Source organism: Dendroctonus ponderosae, unplaced genomic scaffold (genome assembly GCF_020466585.1).
Source record: "Dendroctonus ponderosae isolate FM_Combo_2020 unplaced genomic scaffold, Dpon_F_20191213v2 Dpon_F_20191213_8, whole genome shotgun sequence".
Lineage (NCBI taxonomy): Eukaryota > Metazoa > Arthropoda > Insecta > Coleoptera > Curculionidae > Dendroctonus > Dendroctonus ponderosae.
Genome location: NW_026019016.1, coordinates 3,028,409 through 3,045,568, shown reverse-complemented (window position 1 = coordinate 3,045,568; position 17,160 = coordinate 3,028,409). Strand labels below are relative to the sequence as shown.

The following is a 17,160-nucleotide window of genomic DNA, read 5'->3' as shown; positions in this document are numbered from 1 at the left end:
CATATTTAAACTAAATAAATTATACTAACTAGAAATAGTATATATCGGAGGCCCTATTTATTACCACCTAAAATAGTTAAAACGACCACTGTGCGGCGTAGTCGCGAATAGTCATTATCATACCTAATGCCGCAAATTCTTCGTAGTATCGTTTCTAATATTATGATTATGCTGCGAGCATGGAGTTAAATCAAGTGAAAAACTTAAAAACGGAAAATTACTGGTCATAGAGATAAGTTCTATATTGTTGAGGCGGATTCATTTTTCAAAAACTTTTGCCTTTAAAAAATATATAAACAGTATAAAAGTAGTACAGTAAAAAAGGCAATAAGAGAACTGTTTATCAATCTGTAATAAAAGACTTGAGCAAATTCTGTCCTTTTTAAAGACAAACATTTTTGAGGCGAAATATTCAACATATTGGCCATACACAGGTAACAAAGAAAATTCGATTAATTAAAAAAATAATAATTACGAGATGCATTTTTCTTTCCAATTGCATTACGAAACATACTTGATATTATTTCCATAGTACACCAATTGATAATATTAAAACAGCGGTTAATAAAAGGTGTTAAACTTTAAAATCGGAGTTACTGCGTTCTCCTTAGTTTGTACTCCTTAAGCACCGGCGATTTTAAATCACCCTGCATATTTTTGGAAAGGACAGTTTTATCAATCGAAATAGCTACCTGTGAAGCAACACTGCTCTTCCTGCTCATGTCAGCGCTTCGCATACTGCCATAGTAGGTACTAACTGTCGAGTTGCTGTCCCTTCTGATTTGGGCTTGTTGCTGAGAAAGAGGCGGCTGCAGCCTCTGCTGAAGTTCCGTGAGCTGAGTTTTAGTTTGAGGCGGCTGTGCGTTACCCGGTTCCATCCTGAGGTTGGTGATGCGCGTATTCAGGTCTGTGATGTTCCGAACCGAATTTCTCGGCCTGCCAACTGCAATAGAAACATCGTTGAATGGCATTTTTTCTTACGAAGCTTTTGGATCTTATATTGTCAAATTCCACATCTTCACTTAAATACCTGGCTTTCGTATTCGTGGAGGTGCAGCCAGTACTGGTGCAGCTCCTCCTCCCACTAGAGCTCGCAACACCACCGGTAGTTCTTCCAGATCCAAGTCTTCAGCTTCAGCAGTCCAATCTTCCAAAGTATCGACTGTACCCGGTGTGGTAAAGTGCTGAAATAACACAACAGTTCAAAGACACGGAAAACTTCCTGGCTGGCAATATTCCTACCAAAGTGTCCATATCCTGACCCCCGATGGGACTATCTTGGGCTTGCGGTGAATGCACATCGGACTCACTCTTAACCGATGGACTGCTCAGACTTACGGTTTTGGTACCGTCGTCGCTGCGCGGAGACCCATCCATCCGTCCATTGGTACCACCAGAACCATCTTCATGGCTCCCTTTGTGCTTTTTACTGGCGTAAAAGTCCGCACCGTGAACGGTTTTCACGTGTTTACGGAGAGAAGAAGGATCCGTGTATCGTTTGGTGCAACCGGGGGCTTTGCACACGTACGGTTTCTGTTGGCGGTTGAAATATGTAAAACATTTTCCTCAAACTCCACAAGAATAACCACTTTACCTCACTGCTGTGTGTGCGATTCTGATGTTTGGCCCGATCCGAAGCATTGCTGAACGCTTTGGCGCAACCTGGATATTCACAAGTATATGGTTTTTCTCCCGTGTGAGATCTGAGATGGGTCTTGAGATTTTCCAGTCGTGAGTAGGCCTTCACGCATCCTTCGAACTAAAATTTCCAAACGGTTAGTGTGCTTTAGCTTTAAAAAAAGTGGGGATTTTACCGTGCATTTGTGGGGTTTTTCGCCTGTATGCCGACGCATGTGAACAACCAGCATGTATTGGGCTTTGAATGGCTTCTCGGCTCGTGAGCATTCATTCCATCGGCACACAAAAGACTTCTTATTTAAGTGAATATGGTCGCTACTTATGTGCTAAAAGACGCAAATTAGTAAAATCTCCTTAAAGTTCAATACGCGTTTTTGTACCCTGACTAGTTCGTCCGGTGTGCTGAAATCCACACCGCAGTCTTTCCAATGACAATGTGTTTCTATAAAGTCTCCAGGCTCATCTTTGAGATCTACCTGCTCTCCACTGCCTTCCGAGGGATTGTTATTAGACGGCTCCTTTTTCACCCTGCTGTTTCTGCGACTATCACCCTCATTCTGCTGATGGCTCAGTTCTGTCTTTATTCGTTCACTTAAAATCTAAAAAAGTCCCATTTAGTTGCGGCTTTCTGAAAAATTAAATGTGGCTTACATCAGTCTTGGGAAGTGGAGCCGAATGCTGAGCATGAGGCAAATGCTGCGTCCCGGGCAGTCCATAAGTGGGATTATGAGGATGAGAGTGCGGAAGAGGGGTTCCAGGACCTCGCAACAAAAGGGCTGGATGAAGAACCGGGCTAAAAGCACCTGTTGGAAAAAAGTTTGCTGAAAGAGAACGTATGCATAATATAAAAAAAGAGACATTTGATTCGACTAACTAGCTGAAAAGCGCTGTGTTTGTTCAAATAGTAAACAAATGAACCCTACCAGCAGAAAGATGCCCCAATGAACCGCTGCATACAGAAGAACTTCTACTGCCCGCTGCTACAGATACAAGGGATGACGGCGAATAGCGGATCACCGAAGTGAGGTCGAGATCTGAGTACGGAGATGATGAAAGAGCTCTTTTTCGTGAAGCTCTAGCCAAACGAGGTGAACACAAGCGGGATCCTGAAACTGAAACACAGACAAATCAATTAATATTCATGCGATCAAGTCGCATCGGCGTTGCACACTCACACACACAAACGAACAAATATACAGATCCAAAAATTAAACGGCGGATATACATACTTTGACCAGTATCACCAAATACCGCATGGACGCGCCACGAATAAATTAAGCCTCTATTAAAGACAAAAATGATAAAATTAACGATGCAATAAAATACTGACGCGTCTCGAATTAATAAGAAAAACCATTATTCCAGCCTTTTAATTAAAATTTATAACATGCTTATTAAAGGATTTGTTGCTGCTTTAAATGTTAAAAGGTGTTTACGCGTGCTTATATGGATTAGACCTCAAAATATTCATGCCGATGACTGTTCAGCTCGGTTCGAGTTGTTTAAGAAGGTGTTTTAATATTGAAACAGTCCCTATTGTTTCGTTTTCAATGTTGATCAACTCAATTGAAGTAGCCAAAGCATTTTATTTGGCACAAAAATTCGTGCTTTAATTAAAAGTTTTACTTTCGAGTCAAAAGCATATTTAAATTACTTCTACATTAACGTAATTATTGCTCAAACTTTCAGGGTAGATAAATCTATTTTCTCTATCAAAGAGAGTGAAAACAAGTTTTGTAAACTATTTTCCGAAATTTAGCAACATTGTCGTCGTTCGGACACTAAAAAAGTGGATCTTCAACTTGAACTGAAAATAATATTTTCGAGATGCTATAGTTGGTGAGTAAACAGGGCTGACTGCCTGAACACGCTAACATTCAAGAAGAAAGTGGAAATATTGCGAAGCCGCAGCCAATTCATTTTCGAATATCAAAAATTTGAGGGCTTTGGATCCTGAATTTGCACTGTGAGATTTGCTAAAATCAGTCCATTATCAGATCAAGTTCGAGCTGTCTTCACTCATAACGCAGCTTTTCTCTATTTAATCAACTGCAAGTCAATTTCCTACACCATTTATTTTTTTATAAAATGGAGTTTGACAAGGAGCATACAAAAGGCGCTAACGTTGACACGCTAACTAACAATCAAGCAGAAAGTGGAAATGTTGCAAAAATATAGTACAAATTTAAATTTGCTTTTGAGGAAACCGATTTTGGCCCGCAAAAGTAACTGAAAGTAGAATTCTTTCGGTGCAGTAATTAATTAAGAAGCAGCGTCCTTAGAGCAAAGACACGAAGGATCATTGAAACTGTTATCGGCAAAAAAAAATACTAAATTACACTTACCATCTATGCTGAAAGGAAATTCAGTGCTGGCCAATGACGCTGATGGATGTAGATAGTCAGCAGTCAGACCTAAACCTGAAAAAGTCCCCCAATTAAGATCTGGGCCTAATATCCATCTTAAATTAGCTCTAAAGACATGCATCTAGTTTACTCAAACTTCATATCGATTTTCATGGCTTCCTGAACTCATTTATGGCAAAGTCGTAAAAGTCGTTACAGTACTTTAGCACTAAGCGCTAAAATACTTCAGCGCTAATATGGGCAACTGGCCGATTGCTCTGCAAAGCCATTCTCGTAAAGTATGGAATTTATGGATTTATTTACGTAATATGGAAAAACTTGCATAATTCATCGGATTAATCGGGCACATGTTGCGAGCCGTTACAACTTAATAAATGTAAAAATTTCCAGCTGGACACTTTGCATTAGATCAATCTTGCAGATACCGGAAACACCTGAATTCAAGAACGAGCAGAAAAGTCCTAAGCCTAAGTATATGAAAAAGTTCCAGACTTGAACACCCGTCACTAAAGCATATTATAACCCGTCAAAATCAACGTGTACGAGCATAATTTATTAACCATAATGTCTTCGACTGGTCTACAAATTACGAAAGTCAATCGTGTGGCGGTTACGGACGACATTCGTCTGAAATTATGAAGAAAAACATAGTTAACAAGAGCGAAAATAGCTGGAGCCGCATTTAGATCCAGATGCGTCCAAGACTCGAACCACAGGCCCGCTTTTATAGCCTCCTGTTCAAACAGCACGGACGACTTTTCGTTTTTAACTCGCCTGGTAAATGGTATATGTGTATCTGGGTGCCCTTCCTGTATTTTATTGGTTTGTTTAAGGCGCATGGTATGGGTTTTACGGTGTTTTGTTTCGAAGATCTATTTGTTTTACGTGTTTAATTCGTTGTATGGTTCGAAGGGCATTCTGGCTTTTTACATGCCTATTTGGCTTTTCGAACCGAACACATTTCGAATTTTTACTGCCGATTGTTCTTTTTGTCGGGTGGTGCCAGTTGAATCCGTCTGGAAATCGATAACAAATGCGATTGATCGATAATTTTATGAACAGTGGTTAAGATTAAAAATATAGGACTGAAATCAATCAATCATCAAATATCTTTACATATCAACTTCCTAATCACGTCTCAAAGTCGTCAAAGATTCAATCTTTTTCATGTTTTTATTCAAAGAAAATCTTTATTGTTTTTGCTATACTTAATCACATCTTTGTAACTTTTAAGCACATGTTTTCACCCTAAAACGGGAGTGTTTCATTCAAGTTCAAAATTGCGCGTTCAGTTTCCAAATAATAGATTTTTCGGAATTGAACTGTCGGAATCGTGGGAGCGATGGTGCCGAGAAGATCCCGTTAGTTCCGCTTTTCAACACGTGACTGTAACCGTGAAAGAGATTCAAGATAAATTATCCATACAAGGTAAATTGTAAGCGAGTAAAGGTCGAAAGTAGTTCAAAAAAATGTCGCACGGTTTACAATGGGAAATTTCGTTTTCAAAATCAAATTAAATTCTAAGCGGTTTTTGATCGGAAACGATCTTTAAGCGCCAATACCGCCTTATTATAGACTCATATACTTTTAATATGGCTTTTAAGGCGCTTTCTAGATCGAAATCAATCAATTCAGCTCAAAATACAAGCAAGTGAAATTTTATTTTTTTCCATGTTTTCAGCGGGTCCATTTTTACGAAAAACCTCAAGTTCTTATAGTTTCTCGAATCCCACATAGTTTTCATCAGAAAAAAGCAAGCAATGCAACGTGCTAATTGAAAAACTCGCTAGAAGCCTCTAATTCGAAATAATTTACATTTTTGGCCAATTCTAAGCGTTTTTTGATAGGCGTAGATCTTTAACCGACTGTTTCTATTCTTTATTAGACTCAAATGCATTAAAATTAACATTAGGAAGCTTCTCAAGTCTAAACTAAAACTTAAATCTCAGTCAATTTCAAATCTCTCAAAATTTCTTGAATTTTACAGAAGGAAGCGGTTAATGCAATGCGAACATTAAAAACACCTTAGAAGCTTCAGCCTTAAAATAATTGACATTTTTGGCAAAATTTATGCGGTTTTTGATCAGTCACAATCTTTAGCCGACTATATCTTCCTTAAACTCAAATATCTTTAATATGGTTTTAGAGCGACTCTCAGGTCAAAAGCAATCCGATGTGCTCGAAAGCCACGCATGTAAAATTTTCATTTATGATGGAAAATTTCATAAGGGTAGAGGCCGATTTTTTCAAAAAATAAAAAGTCTTTTAACATTTCTCAAATTCTAAATCATTTTACCAAACGAATCAGAAGTATATCATTGAAAAACACGCTAGAAGCTTCAAGCTCGAAATAATTGACATTTTTGACCAATTTAGGGCGGTTTTAGATCAGTCTGGATCAAACACCTTTAATATGAACATTGGGAACTTTAAGAGTGAATTTTTCGCTAGATGCTAAAGTTTGAAATCTGCTTAACAAGTTAAAAGTTAAAATAATCCAGAAGAAGAAACTCTGGACACACATCTGGCACCATTCTGGCAGGCTGTTTAATATCGTCACTTCCCCATACAAAAACCATTTTATTTGATTGCAGCTTTCTAGCGCTAAGATCGTTTTTTGATTTTCACTTCCGATTAAGGTGCAGCTCTTAATGCCTCAACACAATCAAGCTTCGAGCGGAAATGCACACCCATTGTGCTGGCTGGCACAATACCCGGGGAGCAAAACAAGGACCCGCATGTAAATGATCATTCAACACCCAGTTAGAGTCTCAAGAGGTGCCCCTTTGAAGCAAATCCACTTCAAGGCTCCCCAGTAGTAATTCTTCCAGTTCCAACGACTTCGGATATCGTGCAATGCCTCAAAAATTCTAATCGAATTTGCAAGTTTGTAATAAAGTAAATCGAAGCCAATTTAAGAGAGTTGCGTGCTCTTCATCAGTATATTTACTCGAGTCTTAATGATTTATTTTTGCATTGGAAATGTTTATTTTGCCTCGACGGCGGCGCTGCTCTTTATTTATGAACCGTCGATGTTTGTTTTCTGTCGACCGACGAAAGATATTACTGCTCATTTGTATTGTGCCCGTTTCCTCGTTATCCGCAGATTATTTTCGATTTTGACAAATAAGGCTGGTTGCAAAATGCCGGCAGTCAACCTGCGACATCGTTGATTCATGACCCCACACCTGGACATTGAAGAGTCACTTACCATGAATTGAGTTGGCGGTGGAATGTTGAAGTGAGTACATATAATCCATATGAGTTGGCAGTCGATAAGCTGGATGCAGTTCTCTCGATAACAAAATACTGGCTGTACTGGCTGCAACACTGAAATACACAAAAAAAATACTTTAGTAAAGTGGTGCGGTTCAACCAATCTAGATGCAATCAAGTGACTCCTGGAGGGCGACAAACCGAAGACCAGCAACTAAGTAATCAAATTCTCAAGTGGAAAATATTTAATGAAACTCCTAAACTATGCAAGACATTCGCTTGCATTATGCATCCAACTGGTCATTCTCACGATTGAGTCGATATCCAATGCAAATGTGCAAAGCTGAAATAGAGCTGACTGGTCTCGTGGGCGCTATGAATGTCCTGCGAACCTAATTAGAGAGATTTCGCGATCGAAACTTAATTTTATCGGGATTTACCCGGAAGTAGCATAAATTAAAACTGAAAATTAATCACAGTTCTTCTTTAAAAACTGCAGCCGAAAAAATCAACTTTCTTGGTCTGCAAACAAACTGGTTTTGCAGCGATAACTTTTCTGATCTTAGAGCGATTTTCACCGTCTTGAGCTGATGTTAAAGATTAAGCTTCAAAGACAATTCCAAATGCGACACACAAGGTTGCATAAAAATTACCCCAATCAAAATTTCATTCGAAATCTGTGCTGATGGCAGATTTTTATATAAAGTGAAGTTTATTCCAATTCCAAATTTTTCGTTCATTCATGCAACCCTGTATATTGATTTTCCTTAGCAAGTCGTACAACACCTTCAACTTCACCATGAGCCCTACATTTTGAAAATCGCTGCAAGTGAAAAAATGTCTATTTTAATGTCTGTGGTGTTGAAATATAAAAGTCTTTGTCCGAATCAGAGCATGTGGAACTTTCGCTAATTTTGCATTGTTTCATTTGCCACTCTGTAGAAACTTTATTTTTTGCAGTCTAACTCCTAAAGTTTTATGAAAATCACCGCCAATCTTGAATTTTTCCAGGTTGGTTAATGCGAGCCCCAAATTGGCGGTTTTCACCCAACTGCGCCCTCTCTTTCAAAAATTCGTATTTTCCAAAATTAGGAACAATTTCAAATTTTCAGAACCTTTATTACAATATTTGACTCTCTCGATGCAGAAAGCTTCATAAAAATCATCGATCGACCAGATTTTTTCCAGCTTGGTAAATACTAGTCTGAATTGAGTTTTCCCAACTGCACCCTTTCTTTAAAAATTCATATATTGCAAATTGAGGCTAATAGAAACTTGAAGTTTTCTCCGTCGGTCACAAACACTTGACCCTATAGATTTGGAAAGTTTTATCAAAATCAGCGAAAATCCCTTTTTACCACATTAGAAGACATCTCAAAATGTACTTTATTGAATAAGGGCCATTCGAAAACGTATATCTTTCTAACAAATGTAGTGAGCAGTCTTTCACTATCCTGAAAGGTTTGTCCTGAAAGGTTGGTCCTGTGGATGGTAGCAATTTCAAAAAAATCGCAGAAAATCCTAATTTTTTCCAACTTTAAAAATGTGGGTCCCAAAATCAACGTTTTGGTGCAACGGCGCGATCAAAAATAACACAAATTTAACTTACTTTTGACTATACCGGGTGTTTTACAATTTTATACAAAAAAATATAGTTGTTGTTGATATTTGTCTAATACCGCTTTATATCTAGAGTCCAGAGCTTTCAAAAGCGTTTGATTAATCACTTTTCCACTAACATCGGTATGTGTAGATTTCGAATCAGTAGCGATCCTCTCAACACTAAAGTTTCGAGTTCTTCATTTCTTCGCGTCAATAATGTACGTGTTGTCAGCTACTCCTTGGTCATTAGAAGGACGAGTCGTATTTGAGTAATTTGAGTAATTATTCGCGCAAATGAACTTTCCAAACACGATTGGGCTTTTCCGATCAAACTTGTGCAGGGTCAGAACGAAATTGTTGCAGCGCAAAAAGTCAGCGGTCATGTTTCCTAATCGACCATCGGCAGATTTTACATATTCATGATGGTTCCAACATGGTACTCTCGATCGCGAATGGCCTCTTAAATTTTAAACGTTGCCTTTTTGTCCCCATAAAACCGTTCCTGATTCACTTTCAGATTAAGTGGACACTACTCACAGATACTGCAGCCGCGCCTCATTTGCCTTGTCCTGTTTTTTTTTGTTTAATAGTAACAACCATTGAATCTCACAGTGGAGGTGGACAATCAAAATAAGCACAGGATTTAACGCCGAAAAATTTTTTCAAGGACACTGTTGCAAAGAACTCAGCAAAATGTTTTATGAAAGAACAATAACATGGATAGCAAGTTGAAGAAGTTAAGGTTTTCATGCCTATTTCGATTATTTTGGCAAATGAGCCGAAGATTTGAAAATGGGCATTTGAACCCAAAGTCGGTGCTTCAAAGATTGTTTCAACAAGAATAAAAAAATAGTTTGAAACATTTCCAAAATGGAATAAAAATGATGTTTATCGGAAAAAAGCTAGAGCAACAAAGAGCACTTTCAGTAAAATGCTGCAGCTTGCTAAAAAAATCGCACATTTATTGCTTGGTTAGTTGCTCAGTTCACCCGGTATATCGAACAAAGGCAGGACATTTCGTCATAATTTGCAAAGGATTGGCGATTAGCCTAATGAAGTCATTAAGATGGGGCAACGTGGGGCCGGTTCGATGCAAAAGCCCCCGGCGAAATTTAAATTGCTTTTTTAACCCGACCGAGAAACTTTATCCGCGAACAGTTTGTTTTCTTGACCGGAGCCGAAGCCTTAATAAAATCGCGCTTTATGTGGCCCCCAAAAAGCACTTTGTTCGAGCATCAAAATGCCATCGAACTAAACGGCAACCGCTCTAAATTTTGTCGAATATTCACAAAATGACACAGAGAAATTCATGATCTAGTTGCTCAACCAAAGTCACACAAGAAAGGCAATATTTTCAATGTCCGACATTCTCCGCCTATGTCCCGGGTGTCTTTTTTAAAGATCGTTTTGTTAAGGCTCTGCATGTTAATTTCTCGGACTTGAATAGGCAGGGTTCTCGAGAGAAACGTGTCTCGTAGCAACGGCGTATAGCTTAATTTTTAGTAATTTATACTTGTGAGTATGTGTGTATGCGAGAGGCTGAATTTATGTGCCTCTTTCTTATTCTGATTAAGCAATTAATTTTAAGCGTTCGGGCCTTTTTAACGTGCCATGGGCTTGGCACCGAACGGATTTTTACATTTTTATGGAAGTTATCTCTAAATCAAAACGAACATTTGGGTTCCACTCGAATTCCTTAATAAAAGCTCCATTAGATTAGATGACTCCGAAACGTCGAACAATAATAGTCCATTGAAGAAATTAAATAGATAGACGAATTTGAACGACCACGTTGACCAGGTATATGTGACGAATGAATCTCCGGCCAGATTTCAGAGAGCGATCCTCAATGCAACACAATAGAAGTCAGAATCACGTCTCCCAGTAAGTAAACCCAAATTCTAAGAAATTTGAATAGTGACCATTTTTGAGCTTATGCCCAAAGAGAGTGGAAAATAATTTCTTCCTGGCGCTTCACAAGCACGAGTTGCTTCCATCCACTTTGTATGTTGGCAGCGAAAGCCAAACAAATGTGGGAAAACTGCACAACTTGTGAAAACAACTTCTCAAGCATTTAACTGGTTATTGTTTTGGGTTTTTAGCTCCTCGTGGAAAGGCCCGAAAATTCACCAGTCTCAAGGAGAAATAGTAAATACAAAATCAAACTGTCGACTGTGTCAACAACGGGAAGACTACAACTTTTTGTGACAACAAATTCGAGTCGTTTTGACCCAGAAAGCGAAATTTGAATATCAACCTTTAGATGCAAGATTATGCCAAAATTTCATGTTTTCCTCCCGTTTTTGCTCATTTCTTGGAAGCAAAAGGAGCAAGAACGCTTATTTTTGCATCGCTCCAGAGAGAACTAAATGGCCTTTTTAGAAAGTGAACCATCGGTAAGGGAATGTTTGCAGTTTTCTCAAAAAGTCTTCGACTCAACATGACGCTAGTTTTTGCGAAGTTTCTCAAGCCCCATTTGAGCTACAGAATTCGTTTTGGTATCGTTGGATAGAGATTTGAAAATGCGATTCAGTCATAACAACATGACAGCAGAAAATTCGAGTAGTTTTAACCCAGAAAGCGAAATTTGAATATCAGCCATTTAGGTGCAATATTATGCCAAAATTTCATGTTTCCATCCCGCTTTTGCTCGTTTCTTGGAAGCAAAATGAGCAAGAACGCTAATTTTTACATCATTCCAGGAAGAACTCAACGGCATGTGCTCTTGCCTCTCTTCCATATTTGCTCCTAAAATAGTTTGCACTGAAAACCCTGACTATGAGCAAAGCCAACGCGATCAAAGTCGGGAGATCCGTGCGCCCACCACACTTTCACTTCACACCCGCAAAACTTGGAAAACCTTTGCCTTTGATTCTACCTTCTCTATCAGCAATTTAGTATTTTGAACGGACAATTTCGCGATGGCTTTTGGCTTGTTTTGAACTGAAACTGCTACAGCAAATTTACTTTTAGGTCAGGCACGTTGTAGCGGCTGGAACTTAAAATTCCATCTATCCATTTCCAATGAACTAGCCGAGAAAAAAAATACGAAAACCAAAAAAGCGAAACATGTTGACTTCATGCAAATAAGCACGGGCGCCTGCAAAGCGAAGGCACTAATGAATTCGAACGAACTGACACTGCTCGCTTTAATTAGACCCCTTCAACACCTCTTCGTTCTTAGACAAAAGCATTTGCATGGAATTATACAAGTCCACATGGCTTGTATGACCCTGTGGTTTATTCTTTTGTATTAATTAATGTCGGCGGCGGGGACCTAAGGAAAAGCCTACAATAATATACTGAAGAAAGAAAAGCCTACAGTAATATATAGAATAATTGAAGAATTTCGAAAGGACCAAAGGCTAAAAAAAACAAAAAAGTGCATAGGAAACATAATTAGTTGGGGTTAAGTTGAACTTGGGCACTACGCTTGGTCATTTTTAAATACTTACGTTTTGATTCAGCGCGTTGTTGTTCAGACAAAGTGTTTATACACTTTTCACTAAATTTTAAACCACATAACTGTTTCATAAAGTATGTAAGAAAGTCTGCTTCAAAACTCAAAGACATTCAATACACATACACTTTCACTCAGACATTCAATTCAGTTAGTGTTTTTAATGTCACCCGAACGTACCGGATATTAACAACACAAGCGCAAAATAGGCAAATCTGCACACAAACTGACTTTCTGAATGTCGCCAAACCAATTGCCTACGAAATCCTCAATCGGTCAGCACTGTAAAGAGAAAACCTCTTTTTTACCTGATAATAGCCTGAGGCTTCAGGTAAACCCCGAAAATGAGTTCACAGGTTTATGCAGAAATAGGAAGCAGAACAACCAAACACCCGCTGACCTAAATTCGGGACCCGTAGGAAATAAACTATTGTCACATATAGGTGCTATCTTAAATGCAAAGTTTCTAAATTCGTAAAGATAATGCCAAAAGCAAAAGATATAAATCCATCCGTCAAGATGAGGAAGGCAAACATGCCAAACATTTCGTTTCGTGGTCAATTTCCAGGACTTGACAGAACTGTGAATTTTCACGAACGCAATCCTTTAAGCGAGTTCCTCCTTGAACAATTCCTAAACAAAATATTTATAAACCGACGCTAAGCACACAGGAAGGTTACAATTGTATGAAATTTACAAATGATTCTTCTAAAATCTATAAAACTCTTTGCTCAAGGTCTTCACTAATTACTTCATTACTACTAAGAAGCTGCTTCCATCGACCAGTAGAAGTCTTCATTGAAGATTCTAATAGATTTAAATGCAGTGATTCGTTTCGATATTTTTCTGGAGTTCGGTTGGTGGGCAGATAAAGCATTGAGAAGCGCTTGATTGGCATTCGTCATTTCGATATGCAAAGTGCAATTCATTGTTAAGCAAGTATTTACTGTGAAGCATCCTCCGGATCATTAACTTCTATAATGTAAGCTATGACTGCTCAGCAAATTGTGTTATTATTGATTATACATGGCGTGGATGGGTGGATTTCAAAGTTTCCAGTGGTTCATTGGAAACTTTAACCCCCGTATCATTATCTCTGTCAGTTGACGCAAAACCACCCAATTCTTCGAAATCTGTCAGCCCTAGAGGATCATTATAACGCAAAAATCCGGTGCAAAATTTAAAAAAATGTCCATTAGTTTACAAGGAATCATGCCATTTTTGCAAAAAATCCTCTTTTAAATTCGCAACTCTATGGGTTATAACTCTTTTTATAGGAGCGCGATTTCGGAAAAACGAAAGTTGATTGGAAGAGCACAAGATTCCGAATATTTCAGTTTTTTAATCGTAGAAATCGGTTGACGAATCTAAACGTTGGGCAGAAAACTGCACAGCAATCAGATTTATCCGGTTTTATTATCCATACCTCTGTTATTTATGGGCCGATTAAAAAAAATTAAGAAGCATCAAAAACGGCATCAGTTACACTAAATGTACGCTGCTTTTGAAAAAATTTCAAATCTTGAAGTTTTTGCAAAAAATCAAGTTTGAAAACCGCAAGTCTACAGCTCATAACCATTTTTCTGAAATGTTGCTTAGCTTTTAATTGTGAATATTTCCTCAGTCGATGATCCGATTTGAATAATTTTTGCATCGGCTCATAGCGCTATTCTTGGACAGAATTTAAGTAATACGATGAGTAGAAAAATGAAATGAAAATATTGTACAAAATATATTGTCATGTTTACCTCGTCAATTTTTCAAAGTTTCCGTAAGTTTATAAATGGGTTTAAATATTTCTGTAAAAGTATACGGTGTTTTAAATAACCCGTTGGATTTAAGTCTGATGAATGTGGAGTCTCATGGCATGAGCGTCTTTAGCTAATTGAAACAATTTGCTTGGATAAAAACCTTGATGTTGCACTTATCCACGTTAGAAAAAAAATTGTTTCTTAATTACCAAACTGATGAGAACGCAATTTGGTGTTGAAAATCCAGACGACTGCGCCAGCTTTATTGGTTGACTTGATGCATTCACTACGAATAAAGCGTTCTGAAATGTGTTGTACTTGAGCATGTAAATTATCAATATACACAGAGAATAAGCGCGAGTAAGCAGAACCAATATTAGTGGTTAATTTTTCTCGAACTTTCACAGTCGAACATTTGCAACTAATTAGAACTAATTATATGCATAGAAAAGCCAGGAATTCTCAATCCTTTGAACCCTTAACGAACTAACAAGTTCACTAAGGCCGACTTGATTTTTGAAGAGTTTCAGTCTGATATAGACCAAACAAACAGCAACCAGAAAAATCCAATAATCTTGACAAAGTGGACAATTAGAGTTTACCAAAGCTTCCGATAGTGCACTTAACAGATTTTCGGGTTTCTTGTCCAATCTGGATGTTTAATTATGCAAATAGATCACGTGCTGCCGGTATGATATATGATCCCATTTCGTGCAAAGCACCAGGCCGCTGCTTAAGCGAGAGCCAGGTAAAGAAATTCCCCGCCTTAAATTTGAAAGGGGCATTTTTTAATTGGATCACCTGAGGAACATTACTTAATTTGCAAAACTGGGTATCCATCGCACATTTGCCTGGTTCGAGTGTTCGGTTTTTTGGTCTGGCTACGCCAGAGAGATTATTTTCATTAATCAATCTCCCGTTTTTTTAAGCCGACTGTGTCAATGACTTAATTTATTGGTCCCACTGCCAATTTTTCCTGCTATAACGTGCAAATAATCCTGCAGGGACGCGATAACCCCCTAAACAAACCGTATAGGTCGATCGACCAAAACCAGTTTGTGGTCGGACTAATTACCAGGTCTTAATATCGGTTTACCTTTATGGCTTGTCCGGTTAAATTACCGTAATTAAAGGTAATTGAAGCTTTTTACCAGCTCAAGATTATAATTACATTTAAATGATTAAATTTATGTCTTGTAATAATAAATCTGTTAGCAAAGAAAACATTGCAGGCATCTTTATGGCCAATATGTCGGTCGGCAGACTTTTTTGCTGGTGGTGATTGTAAAACCACACGTATCTTCATCAACTCGTAATAACAGCAAATTATCAGCAAAACACAATCAGTTCATGCACTTGACCATCTGGATAAGTCATGCTCAGCTACTGCATTCTAAGGACCAAAATATATAGATTCTAAATGTTCCTTATTGGACTGGAAAATTTACGGAATTAGACTGTTACTAGGATCTTTAAAGTTTTGATACCCAGAACCTGATAATCTCGCACAAAGAAAAAAATAATGTAATAGAACAGACGCGAGTCTGAGACAATCGGATGTTGTCGGTGTTAATCGGAGCTCCGCCTACAATGTAGATTTATGTTTTGTTCATTTTTGATACACGCATTCGGTGATTTGCCTTGTCCCGCTCGTACATTGAGAACAAACGTCAGCTTCTTATTTTTATAAATTTCCTGAAAATGATTTTTTACTCGTAAACTGCACTTTCTCTGGGAGCAACTAGCGCAAGAAGTTTTCAGTTTTTAAACTCTCATTTCATTTTCATTTTTGGCAAGGTCTGTGGGAGGATTAGAGCATTTTTTCGGCCTCTAAACCTTTTTCTCTTCATTTCTTAGCTGCTGAGCAAAACTTTCCTGTGTTCGCACTGTATAACTCGACAGAAAAAAAACGCCGTCAGAATCATAAATCGGCCCAGTTCCAAGATAGTCGGGCTAGATATCCGTAGCCCATTAAAATTTCCGGCGAATTCCCGAGGTCTAATTAAGAGCGCCCAAAGGCTCCAGATAAGGCCCATTAACACCTGGGTCACGTGACCGTCCGTCGAGCTGATAATTGGTTCCGGCTTATCAGATGGCAAACAGACACGATTCCTGCTACCGAAGTGACTGCGACTCTCCTGCGAGTGCGTGTTTCTGCTTTTATTTCCATTTCATGCAAATTCCACTTCAGTTGTATAAAGCAGGGGCGATGCAATTAACAGAAAAAATCATCTGGATTCAGCTCCAGAAAAAACCATTAACAAAGCATCTCCCATTTTTTTCTGGTATCTATTTGCTTTCCTTACATTTTTCACATTCCTACAAGTTCCTAAGTTCTTGGAATCAACACGCGCAATTTGTTCCTCCTGCTAGTCCCACTTTTTCCTTATCTTTTAACTGCTGGAGCTTCACTTTGGGTTGGAGGCAAAGGTCGTGGCTTTGATGAACCCCGTTCCCACCTATGTGGAACACTTGTGACGCAAAAATCGCCAAAAGCTTTGAAAGTTTATGAGGAAGTCTGCACTTGTTGTACCGTAAACCTTTGGGTCACACCTTGGTGCGTTTCTCATTGCGAAAATGCTACAATACTTGTGGGCGGATTTGCTCCAAATGTTTACTGGTATTATCGGAGTTCAAGCTGCGAAGTAAAGTTAGATGGTGACACTTTGACGTATCCAGATAGCGCTAAAAGTGGGACCGTGTTGAATTCGTGATATCGGCAGGTGATGGTCACTTTTTGCCCACGCGGCAGAAAGAGCCAAGTGAGTACAAATGGCGCCCAATGATATCAAACAACAGCTGGATTCTAAACGAAAAAACAACACCGACGAAGACTTGAAACGTTCTCATAGATTTTGCAAAAGATGACAAAACTAGCAAAGAGGAATCAAACCTTATTGATTAAAAACTCAGATGTTAGAAAGTTCCAATTTGTTCTTAAGACCCAAATTTTTCAATTTTTATGTTGAATCTCATATTTTTATAAACGTCCAGGATTCTTCCGATTTTCTTCCACCAATATTCATCCCGACCTGTGGAAACATAACCTGATTGTACCTTTGTTCAAGAATGGTGATAAAACCAATATTAAAAATTATAGACCTATAGCTAAGATTTCATTGATACC

At 38.4% G+C, this 17,160-nt stretch overlaps 1 protein-coding gene and 1 long non-coding RNA gene across 5 annotated transcripts in view; one reads left to right on the top strand and one right to left on the bottom strand.

The window, feature by feature from the left end:
- LOC109535411 (zinc finger protein GLI2) overlaps positions 1-17,160 on the bottom strand; it is a 66,688-nt gene that overhangs the window by 8,172 nt on the left and 41,356 nt on the right. For 2 of the 4 annotated variants that reach the window (XM_019901320.2, XM_019901322.2), the window contains 10 exons: positions 7,216-7,334; positions 3,984-4,058; positions 2,562-2,750; positions 2,290-2,459; positions 2,019-2,237; positions 1,815-1,964; positions 1,595-1,759; positions 1,243-1,533; positions 1,031-1,184; positions 693-943 (listed from right to left, as the gene is read on the bottom strand). In XM_019901320.2, the coding sequence (XP_019756879.2) occupies positions 693-943; positions 1,031-1,184; positions 1,243-1,533; positions 1,595-1,759; positions 1,815-1,964; positions 2,019-2,237; positions 2,290-2,459; positions 2,562-2,750; positions 3,984-4,058; positions 7,216-7,334 (1,783 nt within the window). Of the gene's footprint in view, positions 1-692; positions 944-1,030; positions 1,185-1,242; positions 1,534-1,594; positions 1,760-1,814; positions 1,965-2,018; positions 2,238-2,289; positions 2,460-2,561; positions 2,751-3,983; positions 4,059-7,215; positions 7,335-12,277; positions 12,687-17,160 lie in introns of those variants that run through there. The other 2 variants (XM_019901323.2, XM_019901321.2) reach the window with 2 other exon arrangements.
- Positions 4,441-6,953, top strand: LOC125505496. Its single transcript, XR_007282219.1, has 2 exons — positions 4,441-4,781; positions 6,644-6,953. It is a non-coding gene; the product is annotated as an uncharacterized LOC125505496 (long non-coding RNA).